The sequence below is a fragment of the Aythya marila genome (genome assembly GCF_965140915.1).
Source record: "Aythya marila genome assembly, chromosome: 6".
Classification (NCBI taxonomy): Eukaryota; Metazoa; Chordata; class Aves; order Anseriformes; family Anatidae; genus Aythya; species Aythya marila.
Genome location: NC_139047.1, coordinates 21,394,180 through 21,419,961, shown reverse-complemented (window position 1 = coordinate 21,419,961; position 25,782 = coordinate 21,394,180). Strand labels below are relative to the sequence as shown.

The 25,782-nt window shown below is 37.7% G+C and overlaps 1 protein-coding gene across 4 annotated transcripts in view; it reads right to left on the bottom strand.

Annotated features, from left to right (window-relative positions):
- Positions 1–396: 396 nt before the first annotated feature.
- The window catches only part of FIGN (fidgetin, microtubule severing factor), a 96,978-nt gene continuing 71,592 nt past the window's right edge, over positions 397–25,782 (bottom strand). For 2 of the 4 annotated variants that reach the window (XM_082762944.1, XM_082762945.1), the window contains one exon: positions 397–3,098. In XM_082762944.1, the coding sequence (XP_082619070.1) occupies positions 847–3,098 (2,252 nt within the window). In that variant the 3' untranslated portion in view covers positions 397–846. Of the gene's footprint in view, positions 3,099–3,482; positions 3,820–25,782 lie in introns of those variants that run through there. The other 2 variants (XM_082762943.1, XR_014317721.1) reach the window with 2 other exon arrangements.

Sequence of the window (25,782 nt, the reverse complement as noted above, 5' to 3'; positions counted from 1 at the left end):
CAACAAAAAAAAACCTGTAAAGCTTCAGTCATATCACACTTTAGTTTTTTCCTGGATACATTCAAAGTAATTTTCCTTGCCATTTTCCAATTGTTGAGGTAAACATACATATTTAATATAAAGTAACATTGAAGCCTAGCCTATAACTCTCAGCAGTACATAGTGCTTTCAACACATTCCTTTGAGGTACTGTACAAATCACAATCACTTTCCTGAGTTTTTGCAGACAGAACATTAAAAGAAATGAACTGCAGAAATTAAGGTCCAGATTACCATTACCCTGTTTTACCTGTTCTTAGTTTAACACCACAGAACAGACAGGATTGAGGAATACTGTTGCTCTTAGAATAGCAAAAATCTGGTTCTCTGTCGCAACACAACCGTTCATCTCTTTAGTCCAATAATGTTTGAAGTTAAAGCTCTTTATATTAGCACATGCCACCAATGTAATTGTGAGGCAAACAAAAAATAAAGCACCACTTCAGGCACTTGACAGCAACTAAATCTCAAGAACAGCAGAATGGAATCAACACACAGGGTTCATGTCCTTCTGAAATCAACCCACTTGCACCTTGCTCCTTGGTGAGTATTGTCTAGCTTGAACAGAACTGAGCATCAACATGCGCTTTCTGTCATGTGTGGCTTTTTCAGATCAGCAGCTCTTGTTTGATGCACTTTTCCTTCAAGTCTACCCTGGCTCTTTAGAGGCAAGGTAAATTTTAGTCTTCCCAGTACCCTTTGCAATTTTAACACTACTGAAAAGGGTTCTCTACCCTATGTAGCAGGTTCTGTGTGTGCCAACATTCATTACTTTTTTTTTTTTTTTTTTTTTTTTTTTAAGTAGTATCACTGACTGCAACCAAACATTTTGTTCCATTCAACATATGTATCAAGCTCTTTTTGAGATATGCTAGGCTGTATCTTGCAGAAAGCATTTTCAAAGTCTTGATATGTAACTGGCCTCAACTGGCTGGGCATAATGGCTGAAAGGTCTGTGGCTGGCATGGCATGGAGTGGGCCCACCACTGCTTCCTGACACAAGTGAGCCACATCTAGTCCAGAAAAGCCTTCTGTGCGCTGGACAAGCAGTGCAACCTCCTTGTCATTGAGACAATAATTGTGCTGTGAGAGCAGTTGTACTATTATCTGGTGCCTCGCTGTGCTGTCAGGAAGTGGGATTAAAAGTCGTTTCATGAAGTACCTTCGAAGAGATTCATCAATTTCTTCCGGTTTACTTGTGGCGCAAATTACTACTATTTGGTCCTCAGCAGAAGTCAGTACAGTGTCCAGCTGCATAAGGAACTCGGTTCTCATCCGACTTACTGGACTGTGTTCTTCACTCACTTGAGAAGAAAGAAGCATATCAATGTCACTAACAAAAATCACTGAGGGTTGGCGACACCTTGCCACAAGGAAGGAGGCATGGACAATTTTTTCTCCTTCTCCTAACCACTTTGTGACAAGGCCAGAGCCAGTGATTTTGAAAAACGTGGCCCCCAGCTGACTAGCTATACATCTGCCCATTAACGTTTTGCCTGTTCCCCGAGGTCCGAATAAAAGGATGCTCCGAGGTAGAGCAGTCAGTCCATTGAATGCATCTGACCTCAATACTGGCCATAAAACCTCCTCTTTAATGACGGCCTTTACTAGATCTAGGCCAGCAATGTCATTCCAGTCCACGGGAGGTCCTTGGTTGATAATCTCATTGGTAACAAGGTCAATGAGGTGTGTGTCAGTATTCTTCAGTTGCTCGTCCACAGAGTGGTTGGATGAGGTAGCTGCACGAAGTCCCGGGCCTTGCATTGGGTGAGGAAGGAGCTGCCTGTGCTCGTCACCGTGCTCATTCATTACTGGGGAGGTATACTTCCCAAATGAGTCACTCGATCTCGAACCCAGTGAGTTTTTAGCAGTACTATAGGATGGGGGTGTTAGAGCCCTGCTAGACTGGCTGCTGAATTTCCTCTGCTGTTCAGAGGACATCAGCTGCTTTGTTGGCTTAAATGCTAAGGATGATGTTTCAGCACTTCTGTCAAAACCATTCCCCCTGTTTGCATTTGAAATGCTGTTGTCGGGCATTCGATACATGGGACTCTGTGTAGATCTCTGTTGGCCATAGCTGTAATTTCCATAACTGGAGTCCATTTCTCCTTGCCCTGCCATGTAGAAAGCTTTCCTTTTGAGAGAGCTGGCTGAAGTGTTTGTCAGGGCAGACGGTGCAATGGGAGTCAGACCATGGCCCTGGTAAGAGTAGCTGGGGACGGTGGTGGGGGGCAGCGGGGTCGGAGCAGGGATTCCTGATGGCAGGTATGCTGAAGGTGGCGGGGCACCCCCGGGGCTATACCCAGGGCCAACAGCAGTTTGAGGAGGATAACTGGCAGATGGGTAGCTGTAACTGGAGAGGTTAGAGGTCCCGTTGTAGCCGGGGACCAGGGCTGGTGGTGGCGGCGGTGGTGGTGGCGGCTGTAAAAGCCCCGAGCTATGCAGGGGGGACGGATGAGGGGACGGAAGTGCAGGTGCTGGCTGGCCGCTGTAACTGGTATGCAAGTATGAGCCATTGTATCCTGTGGCGTATTCCTGAGATGGGAGCCCTGAATGAAGACTTGGAACAGTGTGACTTCCACAGGTGCTGCTGGAGTAACTGGGTTCAGCCAGGTTGCTGGCCACCCCAGGTGAACTCCCAATGCTGGCCGAGACATCTGTGGGAGGGAGGGCTGCGCTTACACCGGCTTTGCTGGCGGTGATAACGTCTGGGACACAGTTCATGGGATACACACTCTCTGAATTCAGCGAAGGCTGCCAGGGCTCACTTTCATTCTTCCGACCATTCACCAGCCCTGAGGGAGCTTCAGAGTAATTGCTGAGAATGGGCCGCTCGGCCGGGCCTTCCAATATACCGGAGTATTTTTCTGCATACTTTTTCAAGAGGTTGGAGGCAGTGAGAGCTGAGATGTCATCGTTGGCCCAGGCGTACTGGTAGGTGCGCTGCAAGTGCCCCCGGTAGGCTTCCACCTTGTGGGCAGGGGACCGGGTGGTGGAAGTGATATCAAAGTGCTGTTCTGGCCACTGGGCATGCTCCGGCGTCCACTGCATCTTCAAGCCTAGGGCAGCAGGGAAAAACAGAGTTAACAGCAAACTTGGCCTTTTTCCTGAATATCTTAAGCAAGTTCTTGAGTGTACCACCTGTTAACTTCTTCAGCTCTCTGAAACACTGTACTTAACATCACAAACCCTTAAAGAAAAAAACATAAAAAAACATACAATACCCTGATGAAGCACTATAAACAGTCAGATTGGTTTTTTATAGGCACATATACACTGAGGCACATTTAATGTTGATTCAGTAGGGGGAGGATATTTTTTGTTTTTAAGGTAGATATATAGGTAGTGCCAGATTTCTCAAAGTAATTAAATAAGACTTGGTACAATTTAAATACTCTGAGTGCAGATTTATTTATAACATACAAGGTACCCAACTGCTCTGTCCTCTCTCATCACTGTTTCAGTTTTATATGTTAACCAATATAAAAATATGAGACACAGCTGACAGATCACATCTAGGATACCTCTCTTATTTGGTACTGAACACCTAGTTAGCACAGTATAATGCACCCTGCGCAGAACAATATGACACAGACATAGCAGGTCATTCCATAATCCAACTCTCATCTAAAGTGGTCCACGACAGTTTCAAATCTGCTTCGTGGAGTGCAGCAAAGCAATCTCCCAGGCAGCGCTCCGTCGCTTTCATCACACAAAGCCTACAACTCGGTATGAATTACAACTGCCTCCTTTCTGCCTCTCAGTTCTGTTGTTGAGGCTCTGGAAAAAAAAAAACAAGCATGACTTGTCTGTCGGTCTCCTTGCTTGCTCTCTCCTTTTTCCTTCCCCCCCGCCCCCCCAAACAGCCTCCAGGGTACAAAGAAAGAGGGTTTAAAAAAAAAAAAATGAAGAAAAAGAAATGAAGGTAAGTCCCTAAAACTTCCATGTCTTCCAGAGCAGATTATTAAAAAAAAAAAAAAAAAAAAAAAAACAAACAACAACAACAACAAAAAATAAACTACCTATATATAAATTACAGGATGCAATTGCCATTTTGAAGCAATTAATCTTGCAAATAATGTGATGTGAATTATTCCCCCTAACAGTAATCCACTGTGCATATTTACAAGCATTAAGATAACCCCCTCCAACTCTTACCTATGCATGGTAGGCACATTGCTGATTTTTGTACATCTGTATCAAATAGACCTCCTTAATCTTTCTCGTATTACCAAAAGTGATTTTTGCAAACAGTCTTGTGCCCTCTGGCACAGATTCCCTGATAAGGAGGAGGCCTAGTCGAAATGAAGCATCTGTGGCACTAGCTCCCCTCTGAATTACTGCAGTCTATTTTGACAGCTCCTACCCCCTCCTGTTTCTCTCCCCAACCCCTTTAGCTCTTCATTGCCTGACTCTGGCATCTGACATGGCCAGCTTAGCCTCGCTGAGCTAAACCTAACACAGCACACAGTTTGGTAACAGAATGGCATGTTTATTCCCTTCTGACTCCCTCTTCCTTGTTTGCAAAACCACTGCACCAGACATTGGAAGTTAATTAGCAGGATGATGCTGTGCTAATTGTGTTAATTTACAAGGTTTTAGTCAAAGAGAATCATGCCAGGGCTGGCACTGCTGTCATGCTTCCGACTTAATGATTAAGAAATACTGAAAACAAGGTGGGAAGGATTGCAGTAATTACACAATAAATGAATAAAGCAACAGATTCATTTGCAATTATATTTTATTGCAGTTGCACTAATTTGAATTTGGATTCTTCATTTTTATTTTTGGACTCACGTATTTACAAATTACCAAATCGGTTAAATTTAGCCTGAAAGCTGCAAAGTACCTCTAATTGTGCCTTATATTTTATTAGTACAAGTACTGCAAATCTCAGTCCACATGAGCATGCCATTGATTACTTGTGTGTTTTTTTTTTGTTTGTTTTGTTTTTTTTTTTTTTCCTGAGTGTTCTCTTTCTCTCTCATTTTTCAAACATTTTGACAACTCAAGAAAAATGTCTGTTAACAATTATACAGTTACCCTATAACAGTTAATTCAGAGAAGCATTTTTGACAAATGCAGTTCTGAGACTGATTTTTTGGCAGATTTATTTCTTTCATTTAGAATTAATACAATCTTTTTTACTAATTGTTTCTGATGTTTCAGCCACTGCCTTTCAAAGAGGGTAAATGTATCATGAAATTGAGTGAAATTATAGAAATCATGCTCATATGAAAAAAATGTAATTTTAATGAGGAACCGTGAGAGTCTTTTCAGAAATCATACTTTGTTAAATTCAGCTGGAAATCTGGAGAACAAATCACCAACAGCCAATTGTAAGTAATCAGTATCTAAAATTTCTCTAGTGTCATGGGATTTACTTCAAGCCCTTTTAAAATGAAAGAATATTAATATTCCTGTAATGTAAAATGCCTAATAGACCTACGGATGCGTTAGTCCTATAAACAAACAAACAAACAAACTGTCTGTGTTCTGTGATCAGGGACTTATAAGGTTACCAAACCACTGAAAGCTTCTGTTACAGAGATGCACACGAACTTGAGCAGGTTGATGCTTCGTTAGATTCTAATGAATGGATACCATGAGAAAGACTCTTAGCAAAGAATGAATTAAAGCAGTACTGAAACTTTAGTAAAAGAAGGGAAAACAGACATGGATGAAGCAGACCATTTGAGCTAGTACTTGTACTGTAGTTAATGAATACACTTTTGGCACATTGTCTTAACAGCTTGTAAAGGAAGACTATTTAAAGAGATAATACATTAGGTCAGAGCATAACAAATACTTTTCACATATTGTTTAAAAAATCACCAATTGATCTTTTCATTTAGAATAAATTTTAAGGCTTTTTAAATAAAACAATTCTATCTCTAAGTCACAGTGGGGACATCTATTTAGATGGTGTAAAAATTCAATTATTTGAATTTTATTTGTCTAGGACTAATTTATTTGCCTTGTTATGAGGCTGGAGAGGAATGCCAGAAAATCTGAACTATCCATTATATGAGGAGGGGGGGAAATCACATCATCAACATTCTTTATTTGGAATAATTGCTAGATTGCATTAGATAGCATTGTCATGCTATCTTTGGATATGCTCACTGCACAATAATTGAAAGTTTATTTATTGATGCATATTAAATACCGATGCATTTAATAAAGGCTGTAAAGGCAGGATTAGGCTTTGATTAGATAAGCTTAAGAGAACAGGACTGTTCTCATCCCATGAAACATGAGCATTTATTCCAGCACATTGCAATCATTAGTGTTATTTGGAAGCATAGGTTAATAGTTAACCATAAGCATATTTTTTGCATTAGTATGCAGTGAAGAAATATGTATTTACAGGGATTCCACTGGAATGGTCTTGACTTGGAGGCACAAAGAGACATTTCCTCAATTTGATATAATCAAAAAAGCAGCAAACTTTGCCAGGTTTAACTTCATTTGTTAATAGTTCAGTAAGTGTTTGATAGGAGTCTAATGTTTGATTTAGGAGAAAAAAAAAAAAAAGTTGTAGTTTCTTTTAGTTATGCAAACACATTTTTTCCCCCAAATTACTTAGTGAGAGAGCCATTTGCTTTCCATATTTCAAATTGTATTTTATTAGCTGCTTTTTGCTTGAGCTGTCATACTTGCCTGCATTTTTTTTATTAATGATTTAAATGATGATATAAACATCTAAAATCAGGTAAATAAGGTCATACTTAGAAGTTGCAAAATTTTTTTAATGCATTTTTGAAACTCTGACATAAACCATGGTCCTGAAGATAGTGCATTTGCTTAATAACTTACTGAAAATTCAGACTACAAGGCTAAATGCTTTAATAAATAAATAAATAAATATTTGCTAACCTAGGAATTCTCTGAGCTATCGACATTCATGAACTGCATAAACTGTGCCGGTATGAGCTGTAAAGGCAAAAGGAAGGGATTCTGTTCTTTAAGTACAGGTATGTACTTATCAGAGAATTGCTTTTAAGATAAATTTAATACATTATATAGAAGAGGCAGTGTAGGCTTTTTTAGTGGTATCTATTTTTCCTTGTCCTGACAGCCCTGCTATACATCCCTCCTCGATAATTCTTCCAGTTGAATCTATGTGAATTACATTTAAAGTAATTACAGTCAACAATTTTATTATTCAATTATTTTGAACTAAGAGTTTGACCATTCTTTTTTCCCCTTCTTATTTTGTGCACTAAGCCTAAAACATAAAATCTAATAAATAATTCTTCATCAGTTTCACATACTTCATTACATATGGCAGAAGTCTATTTACAAATTCAGACAGAAAAACAAAACAAGACAAAACAAAATCATGCTAAAGTTAGGAAAAAACAACTTTGTAATCTGAATGCAAAATTAAACAAGTAATATTCTACACAGCCTGGATGTCCTGAGCGGCCCGATCCTTCTAGTATCTCGATTGAGTTTGCGCATGCAAAGATCCCTCCACCTCAGTATTGGGTGACACTGCTGAGCCCCTTACAGGATTAGATCTGTTACAGAGGACAAAAATAAATAACAACCCTTTCCTTTCAATTGAAGGGAAAGACTTCTGCTGAAATGTTTTCCTAAAAGGCTTGGAAAAGTGCAGAAATACTAGCTAAGACCACACTAGGCGAAAACACAACAAAGGATTTACTGCATCCCACCAAGTCCAGATGAGAGCAAGCACCTTCTACCCAACCAGATTTAGCAACAACTGGCTTTACAGACAAAGGACACTGGGACTTCAGTACACCTCTCTCATCTATTCACATTGCTAATAATATAATCAACTTAAATTTAAATCAACAGCAACTGTGGCTTTCTGACAATAACAGCAGAGGTTGCATTGCACTTTCAGAGATGCCGGGGAACAAAACCTGTACGATATGCAGCTACTGTGCACAGGGAACCAGAAACAGGGCAGTACACCAACCTTCCCAACCAGCTACCAGAGTTCCCGCTTGAATCAGGGGACTCCAAACATTACTTCAATATATCTGAGGCAAAAGAAAGTAATTCTTCTCCCGTTGTGGTCTCTCTAATTTCTGCCCTGTTCATCCCTGCAGTGTTTTAGGCCCTATCTAACACAAATCTGCAAGTTCATTTGTAAACCTGCTGAAGAAGGTTCTATACTTTAGGCATGTGGTTAAACATGCTCTGAGCAACTGCTTGATGCTCTGTTGAAAAGGGGTAGACTGCTCCAAGGGTGAACGAGCAGATGAGATATTTCTGATAACTGTCCATAACAGATTTGTAGGGAAATACTCTTGCAAGCAAGGAAGCAAATCCAAAACCTCAGCTCTGAGTAGCATCAAGCCTCTTCCCTCTAGACCTGTAAGCTGACTTGAACTTCATGACTTCAAATTGCTTACACGTTTAGCAAAAGACTCCAAAAGCTGTCCCTACCAACTGAACACTTTTTCAGCTGTCTCCAATTACGAAGACACTGTATTTACACAACGGAAGATAATGATTTTAGTCTACAGATCGCTTCTTGTGGACATGCAGAGATCAGCTCTGCCAAAATAGGTATTGACTTAAATGGGCACTTCACTGGAACACAACAGGACTTTCAAAACTCGTACTTCATTGAGAGCTGAAGGTGTGAAGGTGTCATTACTATTAGGATCAGGCCCTAAATCCGCATTTGAAAGTCCTTCTTAAGCATGGGAAAGTTGAATAAATGAGTCATTCTATAACCACTGCTCAAGATGTAGGACACACAACTCCCTGGTTTCTAAATCTGATAATATTTTGTAAGACTGTGTACTGTCATGTGTCCCATAATAATAAAAATTAATTCAAGATAAAACATTTCTTTTACACTCCATTTTTTATTAATAAGCATAATTTCAGCTATTTGAAGATAGTGCAACTGATCTCTCTTAATTGGAAACAGAAGGGATTTTGAAGAGTGGATTGAGCTAATTATGTTTTGCAGAGGGGAAAAAAAAAAAAAAGAGAGAGAGAGAGAGAGAAAGAAAATGATTCCCACATTTATTTTCTAATTACTCAGTGAAGACCTCTGCTCTAGTCCGTGAGGATCTCCTTTGACGTCAAAGGATTTGGTGGAAGGATGAGCCTCCAACTGAGCTGCCCAGCCATACGGGGCCAGCTCTGGAAGCTTTTGTCATTAAACGACAGCTACAAACCCATGAAAACAGACCTGGAAAGTGTACTCAGTATTTTCTTGGTGGGGGTCTGGTCTTCTTATTATATACAGCCTATGCACACCACATGCATCAGTTGGAGTAAGCTGTTGGCAGGGTGTTTACAGTATGATTTCCATCTAGCAGGGATAGTGAAAACATTTCAATCTTTAAAACAAAACACTTAAATCACGAGTAATATTGAGGATCACATATATGTCAACAGCACTTAAAGATAAAAGCAGTAACAAAAACTCAACATATTTTAGGAGAGCTTGGAACCAGTAAAGAGCATAACTCTAGACTTGTAGTCTCAGATGAATACATCCCAATTATCTAATTTAAATACTGTCAAATGATTATTCCTTTTAAATCACACTTTCGCACCTCAGGACAGCAAATTACAATACATCTGCAGCAAATGAGTTCTCTCCCTCCAAGTCCCCTCCCTGCCATTTACATAAAGCAGTGCCTTCGATAATCACAAAGCCATTTCTGGCTAAACATCCTTTAGCAGATCCATCAGCCTCTAAAGACTTATGAAAGAAGAATGAATAGTCAAGCAAGCAAATGCTAACTTTTGCCAGCAAAAGCAGGTTTGATCTATGAGCCAACCAAGCAGCAGCCCACAGACATAGATGACATGGACAGGAGCTATGCTGCCCACCTCAGAGGTATCGGTTTCTCTGTGGCAGCAGTCCGTAAGCACAAAAACAGTCTCAGTTCTGTGCCCCATACAGCATAATCACATTGATGCACTATCATCGCATAACACAAGTAAAGACATTGATTGATGCACGTCTGTGTCAGAACCATTCCATATGTAGAATTGGTCTCATTTGTGATTAATTGCAGTTTATCTTTAAAATATTTTACTATATCAGTCTGCCCTCACTGTATTCATTTGTTGATGACACTTTCCTATACCAACTAGAAAACACACTAAGGAAGACAATAATTGGAATGTGTTTTCTTTTCACCTACTATTAATGCTTCCACTTCCTAGGCTTTATATTTTTAAGCTGTTCCCTTCAAGTACCTCTGAATATACCATGCTTTAAAGGTCCTAGAATATTTTGTAATTGCCAAAGAAATAAGGAAATAATAATTTCTGAGACAATACTCAGAAGAACAGTAATTGCAAACAAAAGTAAGCATAACTTAAACTAACAAAAAAAAACAATCACGTACTTTTTATAGCAGAATACACTTATAGGTATAGTGTATTTTGCATAGATGTAATATACCATGTAATCTGCAATTTAAGCCTATATAAACATGTCCATCAGTATAACTACTGCAGGATAATTGTAGTGATTCTGAGAATTAAAATATTTACAGTGTAAAATATAGTCATAAATAAACAGAGTTTGGCTACTTGGCACAAGTATTTATGTATATTTCTAAAACCACAATAGCTCAGACCTGGAGCATGATTCTGCTCTAATATTCTTTTTTTTTTTTTTTTTTTTTTTTTAAAGAAGAAACCAACAGAAGTAGCCTTTTCCTTGGTACCCCTTTCAGAGCCTGAGTTTGAGGCACATTTTCCTTGAAAGAACATAACACAAACCCTTAAAAGGGGAGCAGATAAAATACACTCCCTGCTTTACTGTGTATTTCATGTAATCTACTGCAGCAGGTGAAACACAGAACGCTGAACTTGTTTTTTAGGAAGTAAATGAGAGGCAAAAGGAACGAATTTCCAGCACTAGGGAGGGAGCATCACATGGAACATTCAGATCCTGAACTAAGCTGTTCTGGGAAAAAATACTAGTATTTGAAAATGGTAATTTTCAAATATTCAAATCTATAGTTTTTCATTTACTGTTATTATTTGCAATTCAGGAAATTTTTTCCTTTTACAGAATTGTTTTCATTCATACTTAGAATTATTGCTTGCTTTCTCACTGTAATTAAAGCATTTTAAAAACCTTTTTTTTTTCATGTATCTTAAATCCATTACAACAATTTCCTTCTTACGCCCACTTCCTTCGTCAAATGAAGATCATCAGGACATACCACACATGTCCATAGGGACAGCGGAGCTAATGAATATGTATGTTTTATGTCACAACACAGCATTCCCCTTGTTCTGCAGTATCGACCTTCTCTTATGCGAGTAAATAACAGGTGAGCACTTGTGTATGAGGATAAATGGGGTTAAAACTGCCATAAAGGGACATACTTTATTTGAACAAAGTGGGTGCACAATAAATGGAGATTTAGGTGAGGATGAATTATTTTTTATGTCATGCCATTCCAAAATGTTAGAAAATAGTCTTGCTCTAAAACACAAGCACAAGTTTCATAACAAAAGTTATCTAAAATATATTTCCATCCAATTAACAGCAGCAGCACTCTGTATAAATCTCTATTTATTCCATGACATTATATCTTTCAATTTATTTTTCAATCACCATGCTTTAAGAATAAATATATATGTGTGTGTGTGTGTATTTATTTCCTAGCTTCATATAGCCAGACAAGGTTAATTTCAGAGATTTATACAGCCAGGTCTATTCTCCTTACAAATATGAAGGCAAAGATCAATTTCAGGAAGTTTCAAATAACTGTAGTCAGGTTTGACTCAATATGCCTAAATAACTAGAGTAAAAACGTCAATTTATATGGGCCAACAGCACAATGCTCAGCCTGTAACTAGGAATACTGCTTTCCTTTTAAGGTGCTTATTCCAAAACCTATCAGCACAGGAAAGGTATGAACAGTTGCTTTACTGAGATTAGAGTACCTCTGCTAATTAGCTAAACGAGAACAAATACTGATTAAATGTATATATAGAAGTAATCTGATACTTGAGGAAAAAAAAATCCCTCTTAAGATGACTCCAGAGTGTACAAAGCCGTTGCAGAATTTGTTTGTTATTTATGCATTTTGCTTTTTGGCAATCTGCACATTAATTTTTAATGAAATAGTAAAGAGATGTTGCGTCTCACACTTCGATAAAAATATTCTATAGCCAGGACTGGGTGACATAGTGCATTAATTCAGTGTCCTTCACTCCTGGGACCTGCGTATAATTTAGTCCAGCCTGAAGAAAATAACTTTGATCTGAAGGCTGTGGAAAAAGCTACATATGAAATGAGTTTTGGTGGGTTTAGTGTTGTTTCTTATATACAAGACGACATATGAAGATAAACTGCTTTAGCACGCTCCTGACGTGGCCCAGGATTAAGAGCAGAGAGCTCTCAGCAGAGCTCTGCCACGCTCTCTCTCCCTTCCCTGCTGCCCCAGACACAACCACATACATTTCTTTCCACTGTAAGCGCACAGAGCGGTGAGAGCTGGCGTTCACCGCCTTCCCAAAACGCAGTAGTATCCCGCATGAAAGGATTGTATTATCAAGCCATGTATTCACTCTGTCTCTCCACTAAAAAACTACAACAAAACCAACGTATGTATTTCAACATGCAAGATGACTTTGCAAGAAGGGCTAATGTTATCCCAGGGAACCTGAGATTTCCTTCCCAAGCCAGGGAACACCTTAGCCAAGTCATCAGGACTGTACTAATCACGCTCACAGGGAAAACTGAGCTCCGGCACGGCTCCTGCCCAGGCTTGGCTGTGCACGCAGCTGACCCTTCCTTTCCTTCCTGTTCCCCCCAAAGCAGAGAAACAAGATTAAAAGCAGAAGCATAACCAAAGACCTGACATTCTAGAAACACTAAGCTAAGCTAAATCTTTTTCCCACTTAAACCTTTCAATTATTGTATTCCACAAATTCCAAAGATTCTTTCTCGCTCATTCAGTAAAATGTATCTGATTTAGCTACTGAAAAAAATAGAATATAAATCTTTCTATCTTTTTTTTTTTTTTTTTTTTTTTTTTTTTTTTCCACGCTCTTAGTTTAGGACTGACTCCACTGTTTCCTGAGCATTTTAAAGGAACTATATAGATTGTTTAGTTAGCTTGACAAATTATCCAGGGAAGGGAGAGAGGAACAACAAGGAATTTTCTATAGACAAATATAGAAATATCTCTATGGATATACTTTTATATATTTTACACATGTGCATAAGTGAGAGAATGCCTTAGCTGAGAAATTTAACTCTGTGTATGCTGGTATTTTCACGTTTTTACTGGAGAGAGTGGGAGGGAAAAGAAGCTAACATCTCATGTGATATGTTGGTTTTCCTTTCTCAAAAAGAGCAAAGTTCATTCTGCAACAGGAAAAGTTGAGCCAGGTCTTGAAACACACCGTATGTCACAGAGTGCACAGGCGTTTCAAGGAGTAGAAGAGAATAATGCTCTGGCTTTAAAAACAGAAAGAAATGATAGAACCTAGCTGATAAAATGTCACATTCCTCTGCAGCTATCACACAAATTCAGCCTTTTCTGTAAACAGCCTTTAAGAGAACAAAAATCTAAGCCTTGCAATGATGATATCAATAACTGGCTGTGCCCCATTGATAGCTTAAGTAACAATAAACTGTGTTATTTTTCTGTAATGTTGTCCATATTGTAATGGTATAGGTAGTGACCGAATGATGAAATAGTTTTAAAATTTGCTTCAGGGTACAGAAGTCAAGCTCTGCTGATTAGCATCTCAAAGCTCACTACAGGCACACATTTGTATAGCTGAATAACAACACTTGCATTTGTATGATTTAAAAAACAAACTAACAAACAACAACAACAAAAAAAACAACACAACACTATTTTACTTGATGTTTTATGATTCACCCGATAGAAGTCCTTTCACAAAATATACAGGATGTCACAGTTAACTGTAAGAATCTCAAAGTGAAGGTAGAAAGGTAACATCACAAAAAAAGCCAAAAGGTTTTTGGTGTCAATATTTGATGCCCAGTTTACAAGGTTCATGAGTTTCTCCTGTCACTTTAAAGCCATTAGAACCACTGAAGTTGATAAATTATTGTGAAGGAGGTAAATGTGCCCACATTTTTACCTTTTTAGTTTTGGCAACAATTAATAAGCAGCGGATCATGTAAATAATATTCAGTCCAGTATTTGGATTTCGTGTAATTTTAATTAAAAAAAATCAAAGAAAACATACGTTTTCTTTCTTACATACATGTAAATATACATGTAGTTATATTTCATTAAACTATAGACAGAGAGTTCTGGTATTTGCTGCACTAGCTCAGTTTCTAATTTATTTCCCATGTCTAGTAAGGTGGCTTTGAATCTTTATTGAATTTGAACATTTCTAAAATTTGCTGTCAACTGAATGGACAGAATTTTGAGTTCAATCACACTCGAGACCCCAGTCCAATGTTCTGCCTTCAGCAGCACCACATCTTCTATTTGCATTCTTCTTTTGTAATTTCTAAACTCATATTTTATTACAAGATTTTAGTTACAAAACTCTCCATCCAATTTTATGTCAAACAATATTATAAAACTGCATCCACATGAATTTAGTATAAAAATGTTATACACTATCATCAGGAACACTACAATTTTGCTAACATTTCTCTTTTAATCCAGAATGTGCAAATACACAGGAATGACTTAAAGAAAGGTTAGCATTATTACAGCTAAACATATTTGGCAGCAAAAACTAAGTTCAGAAACTAGAAAATCTTTACTGAAGTACTTGACAATGACAGTACAAGTTTATTAAGCTTGGTTGGTATTTCGGAAAAGAAAAAAAAAAAAAGTACAACTTAAAAGAAAAAGAAATGGGTTGAATTATAAGGTACTGTGAAAAGATTTACAGATACAGCAATTGAGAGGTAGATTCCAGTAATCAGAGGAATGCATAACCACTGCAAAACAGGTAGGAGTATATCATTTTAATTCTCTCTTACTTATTGCTTTATATTCTTATGCAAGTGAAGCAGAGGAAATCTAAATATGACCCTATTTAGATATATTATCTGAAAAGCCTTTGTAGAATTCTTAAGCAAACTGGATTGTGCTTCCAATGCTGCCCATCTAGTTTTCCAATGTGTTAAATTGGACGGCTACTTGGACAGGTCTCTATTCATTATTGAACTGTGGAAAGGAAACACAGAGGTGGCATTTTCCTTTTCAACCATGTAATGCCTTGTAGCCAGATTCCAAAGCATCAAGGAGAGATTCTTTCTTTTTTTTCTTTTTTTTTTTTTTCTAGACAAGCTGTCGTAATTGAAATGAAGTCTAATCAGACTCATTACTGTTTTCAGCAATTTGCACCACCAAAGATGCTTATTAGGTAACAGTGTTTAATAAACCGCTCTTTAGAAAACTACCAGTAATGAGCTCTTAACAGCCAATCTTTAGCGTGAATGTAATGTGAAAAGTGTTCCTAGCGCTGAATAGATTTTCACATTTAGTAGTGTCATAATTAAGCTCAAGGAATTGGTAGCTGTGATGATAGATTTACTGCAATATAGTATTTTTTTTTTTCTGAAAATATATTAGAAAATACTTGGGGTTCGATTTCCAGAACAAATATTAAAACTGAACAAAACACTGTGCTAGACTGGCTTAGCTCTGTAAATCAGAGATTATTTGAGGAATGCATGGAGTACTGTAAATCAGGTACCACCCACCAGACATGCATAAAGTTAATTCCACCTAGCTTTGTTTGACTGCTCTTCCATCACCTAACGATTTCCAGTCATTAATATACAAATAATAAATGTAGTTGTCATCAGCTGAATGATAATGAACAAAAATGACCATTAAAAAGGGGTACTTGAAGAAACACTTGTCAGTACTCCTTCCCCAGCAACAGCTGAAAATGCTAGAGAAAAAAAAACAGAGCAAATTGCTTGGTTTCAAAATAAAATTATATAAATATAATATATATTTACACATATGCACACATGTATACACAACTAATGCTGTCTTCCCTACAAATTTAAAATATCATTAATTCCTAGTACCTATTTTGCACTCCCCAAAAGTTCATAATGCAAACAACACCACAGTTCTAAAAATGTAACATTGTGACATATATTATTAATAAACACAGATATCAGCAAGAGGTAAGTTTTCATCAATAGAAAGTTCAATTTAACTGGACGTATACCTCACTGCACTAGTCATATCAATACTAGTACCTAACAAATGCTGAAAGAGGCAAAAAAAGAAAATAAATTGCATGTACAAGCTCCAGCTAATTAAATATCCAGAGTGAATCCTCAGGAATAGCCACCATTCTCTCACCAGATTGATCTGAGACTGACATAATATTTAAAGTTATCAATAAGAAATGACCAAGACTACTTTTTTGTCTCCCACTAGGAGAAATACATAGGGATGCAAATGTTGTTTTGCTTAGTAGAGATTCTGCCAGAGAAGCTTTGTGTCGGCAGCCAAGACTTTGGAAGGAAGCGCATAAAGATGAGCAATCAATAATGAAACCACCAGCAAAATGATGGAGGCTTTAATTCTCTTGAACTAAGATTTTTATATCAGAATCGCAAGATAAGAGGCTACGAAGAGTTCCTTTACTGAATGAGTGTTCTCATTACAACTTTCATATACCCTAGCCCCCAAACTTCAGTAGTCCTAAATGCAGCCTATAAGCCTCCATATCTGTTTGCAGCTTTCTGAATCAATAGGACTATGAGAACTGAGACTACCAAATTAATGCCAGTTTCATTTGATTTTGTAGTATGCACTTCTTTGCACTACAAAGTAGAAAAAAGAAAAAAATGCACCCAGAACTCATTCCCAGATGGATTTTTGTAGCTTTCAGATCAAAATATCTTCCAGTTTCTTAAGTCTGAACTGAATTTGTACACAGATCCAACATTTTTAGTGCTGCTGCCTACTGCATTGTGCAATTCCAAACCCTGCGTCTTTAAGTCAAACACTTAGCTCTGCTTTCTGCAAAATAAAATAAAATAAGAGAGACTCAACAGCTGCTTTGGACTGCTTCCTCTTGTACTTCTGAATAATGCATTAAACTTCACATCATTTGTGAGTGACAACCTGATGCTCTAAAATACAAAATACGCATTTTGTACTGTTGATTTTACTAAGCGCAGATGCTCTGAAACATCAATTGCTCATCAATAAGTCCTTCAATACCCTACGTTATGATATTTTTAGTACTTTGAAAACTGAGGTTGACACAACTGTAGCATCCACAGGAGGCATCATAAGCATCATTATAAAACTACAATTAGCATCTTATTTCTAACATAAAATTAAAGGGGGGGGGGAGAACGGGATGACCCTAGTGCATTCCTTCTACATTCTAGCACCAAAACAAAAAACAAAAACAAACACATAAACAAACAAACCAAAAAAACCCACACTTTTCACCCTCAGATCCATCAGCATTTTATCAAGCCTACAAAACACTAGTCTGTTCACCTAAGAAGCTGACCCCAAACAACACCTGACTTTTAATAGAAATCGAGAATCTTCCTTCTGGTATCTCTCTGGGCCTGCTTAGTCTATTCCTGAAAGCCTTCCATAACAGATTCTTACTGTTTCTTACTGAACCTAACAAATTTTACTTGTTACACCACTTGCAGGCTGCTACTCTGAGTTGGAGTGTCACAGATATGTGAATATGGACTAGCGTAGGAAATTTCTGAAGTTTGGAAAGTAAAGGAAGGAAGGAGGCGAAGCTACAGGGGCAGGCACCTGTAGCTTCAGAGGCTAGTGCCTCTGAGGCCTCAGAGGGTGAGCACCCTCCACTGGTGCAGGACCAGGCAGGAGAAGAATGCTTACTGCCATCAAAACCTATGGTGAGCACTGGAGTTGCTTCTCTCAGGACTAGTGAACCAGAAGACAGCAGACATAGCAGAAACTGGATTCCACATGAAATCTACTGCACCTTCTATAGCAGCACAGATGTTACTTTTTCTTCATCAGTGAAACTCCAATATTACAGCCCAGCTTCTCCCAGTCAGGCCCCAGCATCAACCATAGGCTGCCCTTCAACAAAAGGTACCTTACATAATCCGTAGGGTGCCTTTGAGTACAGAACAGCACAGATTTCTCTGTTCTCTTGTTCAAAGCAATATTATTGATTTATTTTTTTTAAAGAGAAGAGAGCAGTTTGGATGGAATACCATATAAACCTGTCTCACATGGTGTTTTGCATTATTTGTCCGTTGTCTTGTAAGAAATAATAATAATTAAAAAAAATCCACCTTAATTGTTCCAAGCAGAAGCAGCCACTTGTCCAAATGCTTCCACACAAACTACCTCTGCAGACTGTTAAGGTTACTGTTCTATTATGGCACATTCACAAAAGCAACACAATAGATGCATTACAGCAGATGAGAACATTTGTCCAACAGATCTGGAATCCTTTGGATTAGAGCAGACATTATTCCACACACTTTAGATTGGCTTAAACACGCAGGCTTGCCTAGTAGGTCTTTCTTTAAAGGTAGAGCACTCTAGTACACAGCTACCCTGATTAAAATTAGTTATGGAAAAATGAAAGAAGCAAAAGGAAGAATACCAGGTCCTATAAAATGCAGTTTTATTTAAAACTGCATTTTATTTTTATTTAAATTGTGAGTTTGGCTAGGTGGGTGTGTGGGGTTAATTAATAAAATGCATGCATGAATGAGGAAAACATCCACTGGCTCGTGAGGGACTGGGGTGAGCATGCTAGAATGTAGCAGTACTTGACTTTTACTTTATTTTTCATAGAGTCTATTTTCTGCTTTTGCACTATGGAGCTTTCTATTTATTTTAGCATAATTCTGTATCTTTGTCATTAAACAATCAAGTTCTAATAAAAACCATAATGCAAACAGCCAGTTGTGTAATGAAAAACAACACAAGGTTGAAGGGGGGTTCCTGCCTGTTCTCAGCAGCCGATTAGTTTATGCCCTGCAGCATGAGATAGAAAATATGTTCCTTGCTATTACAGTTTTGATTCTATATTTGTGTTTTATATGTTTTTTTAAAGAGCCACAATATAAAGCTTTAGTTTAAAGAAAATAGGTGTGTGTGTGTATGTGTCTGTGTGTTTTTATGTGTAATTGCACACAAATTTATTTCCCCTCACAGAGCGAGGATGATGTTTGTCTCTAGTGATGGCACAATGACTAGTCTAGAATCTTTCTGACAGAAAAAGAACACAACAAGAAAAAAAAATCATTTTGAGCTATCCCGGTACAGATTATAATAACTGCAATCCCAAATGCAAGTCTTTCTGAGAAATTTCAAGTTACCCCTTTTTCAGCAGGCCCCTTGCTGCACTGCAACATACTATAAGAATATTACTGCATAGAGAACAGCACAGTTTTATTCATAAAAAGGTAAAAACCATTCAGCTAACTGCTTTTTATACTCTATAAATGGTAGCAGTTTATTCCCTGACCGCAAGCCAGGAGACCTCCTCCAGCAGAGACACAGATCTTTCTGATGCATCTTTCCTCCTGTATCTGACATATATGATCCCCATCTCCCCTTTCCCCTCCCCCAATTCTATGCATGCATTTCTACAACTGTCCTCTATCTCAAAGTTAAAGCTGCACCAAATCAAGAGCAATGGTGCTAAAGGGTGGTCAGAAAATAGGACAGCAAAGGTTTTTGAAGTTAACAAAGACGCCTCCTGTTCCTACCACATATCAAGCATGTTTCTGGTTTCTACATGAAGGCCAGGTTGCGTGACTGCCCCTCACTTTAGGAATTTAACTCTACAGATACGGCATAGCCTTTAAACAAGCTCAGCCCCAAAGGCCAGGGGAATTCATGTGGAGAGATCCCATCTCGGCGAATGTCAGCTCAGTCACTGAGTGGCAGGTGAAAACTGAGCCCACGGCAGCAGCAGTAGATGGGTTAGCTGGTCTAAAGATATACCTAATACTGAGATTGCAAAGTAGAAAGTAGGAACAAGGAAACCACATTTAAGAGGTCTTTAGAAATATTAGCACACAAAAGACAGGAAAATGACGCAGAACCTCCAAACTCCAAACTTTTTTTGTATTCTCCAAGGCTAAGGAAGTCTTTAAGTTTGCTCATGGCCTCACTTAACTTTTTTGTTACTTTAAAAACAAACAAACAAACAAACAAAAAAACACTTTATACTGTTTTCCTTAGGCAAATAAATATTTAGACGCATTATGACACAGAGATCTTGTGCCACCTTTTCAAGTATATATCTAAAATATTTTAAATAAATTCCTGTATATAATTTAATGAAAAATACCTCAGGCCATATCTATGTCTTATTCTTTCTAGGTATTAAACAGAGAGTTTGCCATGACTGAACTAAAAGCTACTTGATAACAAATGGTTAGAGGGCACAGGCTGGTATTTAAGAGGTAAGGTTGCACCAAGGTAGCTTTGATGGGCCATTTTATATTGAGGATAACCAGAAATGACATTTCTTAAAAAGGTCTGGATTGCTAAAGAGAAGGAATGCACTAAATGCATCAATGAAAACTGCTGCTGAGCATGACTGCTTTTTTTAATATTTTGACTATTTTCAAAGGAAAGACAGTCATGCTACAAATGTTTTTTCAATAAATCTCTGGCGAGTACTGGGCACTTCCAAGATCAGTTACACAGCATACTCTTAAAATGATTAAACTGTCTCTCACAGCACTTTAAATGATAGACTGCCCAGAAAAAGCACTGGTGCCCCACAAATTAGGAATTGTAGCAGTAGTTGATAAGCTAGAATGAGCTCTGGGCTGTTTTAGGACACACCTCACCCTCATTACTGGGCTGCCCCTCTTGGAAAATACTTCCCCTTGTGTAAGGTCATTCAACTAGATTAAAATATCTCACTGTAATGTTACCTCTTTGTAACACCTCGAATGCTTAGGTATAGAAATGCTAGTTACTGGATGAACAATGATCTTACTTTCATATGCACTGCATAAAGATACCACCTATGTGATTCAGTTGAAAAAGAAAATTTAATCTATATTTCTGGGCTAGCTCTATAAAAAGCCAAAAGTTGCTATGACAGAGATTTTAAATAGTTTGAATGATTCCCTGCTCTCTTCCTCAAGTTGTTATTAATGTCTATAATTTAGGCCTCTGTGTTGCTAACATGCATGTGGCGCTCTCTCTAGTCATATGAATAAAGCTGCATAATTAGGTGGTGGTGTAATTTGTAGCCTCCAACTTGTTCTCCCACTTCCCTTTCCTGATGTTCCTTGAAGAGACTGCGATTTATGTTGGCGGCAGATCGTGCCACCGTTACTCACAGGAAAAATACCCTCTGCCTGCAATTTTTTTGAAATTACTGGCAAGAATTAAATGTCCTAGCAAGTCCGTGTAGTCACCAAGGATAGGGATAGCCCACATCAAGCCCTGACACCCACGCATGGAGGTGTACGATCGTATTGCTGGAGCGGGAGCTGGGGCAGGCGACCAAACAGTTAACAATGCTTGTCCTTTCATCCTCAAAACTGACAGAGACTTCTTTAAATTCAGAGAACTCCTTTTACAGAATCTCCATTTGACAAATTTTAAACGTGCCCCAATGCATTCACCAAGTTCATCTCTATTAACAGGAAATGAAACTGAAATAAAGAGGCACTCTTCGTGTTGACTGCAGTCATTTCAGATTCCATGGCAGCCCGTGTCTTCCCAGTGCCTTTCACATGGAAGAGATAATGCGTGTGAAGAAAAACAAAATTGTAGGTTTAGTAATGTCAAAATCTGATTTATGCCAAAATAGAGATGTCAACAATAGCAGAATAAGTGACAAGTGTTAAATTACCCAAAGAAGTAAATTCTGTAATTATTTACCTCTCTGGCACATGATCCTTAACAACCTCCAGACCTAAAAGGAACAGCAGGAACCATGTGCATTTTTAAATTCAGCTTTTTATCTTATTTGTGAGAAATGACTTTTTGCCCTGATTTTTTTCTTTATTTATTTTTTTTGAAATACAACAAAGTGTCACCAACAGCATTTCAAATAACACGTCAGCAGCAAGCCCCATACTGAATATGCTGGGAGCTGAGTGTATAGTCATCTGCAAATGGACAACTTTAATTCGATTCCTGGCACCACTGGCCACGCTGAGAATCCTTCTATCTCCTCACACCAGGGGTTTGCTCTTTTAAGCATTGCTCCCTGAAGGGAAGGAAAAACTAGAGAAAGAGGATTTCCAATGACCCTGCACAGATGAATGGATGTGTCAATGGTGAATATTGGTTCAGCTTTGAAATAGGGAATCCTGCAGTGGTTTCTCTGCTTCATCCCCACTAGTGAGTTCCACTGTGGACTTCAATGTGTAGGAGGCCTTTAGGGGACAGATAATAAATGGAAAAAGGGGCAAAAAAAAATCAATAAAATGGTTTAAGAATAATAGAATGGCATTTCTCTAAGCATAACCTTTAAATGATTTCTTAGATAATTTTCTCAAAGAAATTATCTAGCTGGTTACAGAAATTGGTTAAAAAAGAAAAAAAAAAAAAAAAGCTTACTTAAATAGGGGTTCTTTACCTATATAAGTAAGCCTATTTACTTACTATTTTACCTATTATTTACCCCTATCAACATTAAATGCTAGTGTGCATTTTCAGCACATGCTTAATTTTGATGTGTTTCCATTTGTTCACCTGTTTGTTTCTGGTGTAAAGCTAAAGTCAAAACAATTGTGAAATAGTGAAATTGTAAAAGCACTCTCTGTTTCAGTGGAAGCTTATTCTTTCGTTTATGACTGATTTTACGGAAAAAAATGGTGAAACACACAAAACAAACATGGAAAGGAAAGATACCTCTGCTTATCTGTGTAACTCTCCTGTAATTCAAGTAAACACAAGAACGTTTGTCTAAACTGCAGTAGAATATGCATCTACTTCCACAAGCCTTTTACTTCATTTTCATTCAGCTACCTATCAATCAATCTCACCATGACACAATATAATTTCCTAATCATGCTAATATTCATGCTTTTATCTCTTTTTAAATCAAAATAACATATATTTCAGTACGACATAAGTCTAATTATTTAAACATGATGTAGAATAACACTTCCCTAAGGCCATTTCTTTTATGAGTTTTAGTTGCTTAAAATTGCCATATAATTTAATCTCTAAAGCAAAATTTATATAAAAGAATAACACAAGCTTCCGCTACAGAAGGTTGAACTGTTGAATTCCCAGTAAGTGCTGCTTTTCCCTCCCTTATGTCTGTAATAGTTTTCTTATTAGTTTCTAAAAGCAAAACAAATACATTCACCAAAGTGAAACATCATGTTTCTCAACCTGTTAAAAACCACAGAATAGGAATTGTGTCTTTTTTCTCTTATATGTAATAACTTAAGCTATGTAGGAAAAAAAAAAAAACAACAAAAAACAACAGAGAAGAGAAGAGAAGAGAAGAGAAGAGAAGAGAAGAGAAGAGAAGAGAAGAGAAGAGAAGAGAAGAGAAGAGAAGAGAAGAGAAGAGAAGAGAAGAGAAGAGAAGAGAAGAGAAGAGAAGAGAAGAGAAGAGAAGAGAAGAGAAGAGAAGAGAAAAAAGAACAAACCTTCTGCACAGGTTTCTATACCTTTGAAAATGAAGTTGGCATTGTCAACTGCTTTCTATATGAATGTATGCTCTTTAAATATAACAATTTAACACAAATAAACAGTTAATTGCTAACAAAATATTCACATCTATGCAACTTCAACATTGCTGAGAATACAAAAAAAATCTAATGGATATCTAAAGGAATATATACAAGACAATTGCAGTCATTAATACAGATACTGAATATTTTTGGATACTCAGGGGTATTAGCTCTACATTTCATAGGTATCATCAGATATGATCCTGCTTCAACCAAGAAAGAATTCAGGTAATCAGATTTATATAGCCTACAGCATTTCCTAAGGACACTGCCTGGGATTTGCCTCTTTTTAAATAGTTGAGATGTTAATGTTCTTTTAAGAGTATTTTTTAAATACTGAGCAACATCTTCACAAAGAGCTGCACTGATTTCCAATTATGTAAAAATTAATATGTTTAATCAAGCTACAAGAAGAACAAGGACTGGAAAAATTCCACCACATTAAGTAAAGGATTATTACTCACAAGAAATATTTTCAATGTCAGACAGACTTGCAGCCAGAAACTAACTATACCTCTTGCAGAGAACTATGTGCCTGTCTCTCCTGCCTGACTAGTTTTTCAAAGCCCTCCAAAACAACACCAAAAGGAACTCTAAATACAGTGCTGACTTGCTTTTCAACCTCATTTGTTTTAAGCATAGGCAAAGAAACTTTCAAGAATAAGGTGTAAGTAGAGTTACCTTCTATAAATGTGCATTTTCTTTTACATAGTATGTGCACTGGCAATGGAAGGGAGGCTCCTGATAAGTTGCTCTGCTTAAGTTGCTCTGCTCTCTGGTATCACGATTGTCTAATCAATACGGATATTAGTTCATCTGGCCTGGTCTCAGCAATATGGTAACAAATATTTCCTTTTTAAAAGACATTTTCAAATGCGTAACCAAAAAAAAAAAAAAAAGCTTAATCTTTCTATGTTGTCATAATGCATGAAATACTTTCATTTTAGTACGTTTTAGTATTCATGGTCATTATCAAGTAAATTCTGCTAAAAAAATAGGAACAAAATTTTGGCATAATTTTGAGATGATAGCAGTACAGATGAGAATTGCTCCCATAACCTCTTTCTGAACGGTGATATATGCAAAATAATCCAAAAAGGGGTTGCTTTCCAGTTCCTTTTCAGACGACTTGACATCCACTGTTCAAGTGTTTCAAACCTTCAGTTGCTGACTGTAATAGTGCACAGATGGAACAATATTTATTCTGTCAGTGGAAACTAATTAGGATGACACTAACTCTGAACATTAAACCAGAAGAAAAAAAAAATCACACTTTACACAGTGTGGCACATGATCTGTGAGTTTGCAAATAAAGGCTATAAAATTTAATACATTTGTGTTATATGGGAGGTGTGACCATCTTTGCTGTTGCCACCATACGTGGTATCCAGCAACGGGCTTGCAGAGCCATATCTGGATTTGGGTACAAATGCCTCATCTTCACTGTTAATTCTCTTCACGTCAGAAACCGCATGCCAACAACTTCCACTCTCTCTGCAAGAACAGCAAGTCAGACTCACAAATTATTCCACATTATTCTTCAGTCAGCTGCACTGCCCCAGCAACCCAGTGGTCACCTCTCAGCCTGTTGTCCTGTAGGTCCCAGCTGCACCACCACGACAAGCTGGGCAGAGCCTAACACAAGGCAGGGAGGTGGCCAGGCCCAACACTCTGATACTCCCCCTTACCTCTATGTGCAGCCATGAGATCAGCTGCCCTTTAAAATAAAAGATCCCATGCAATAGATCATCAAGTCCAACATACAGGTGCAACCTCCACCAACAGTTGGCTCACAGTTGCTAATGATTCAAGGCACTTGCCCTCAACTTACAAACTAGTGATTTTCAAAACCTCACTAAGGATCTGAAGCTCCATCTTTTGGTACCTGAATATCTTTAAAAGTTTTCTTGATATTTCTACAAAGTTAAGCCTTCTGATGTTCATTAGCTTGAATAAAATGGTTCACAAACACCTAATGCTTTGAAGACCTACATGGTATACCTCATGTTCATAAGATTAAAAACATAGCAGTATAGTGCTATGTTTTTAATCTTATGTTTTAATCTAAGTTTTAATCTTTTAATCTAAGTTTGCTCTTAGATTGA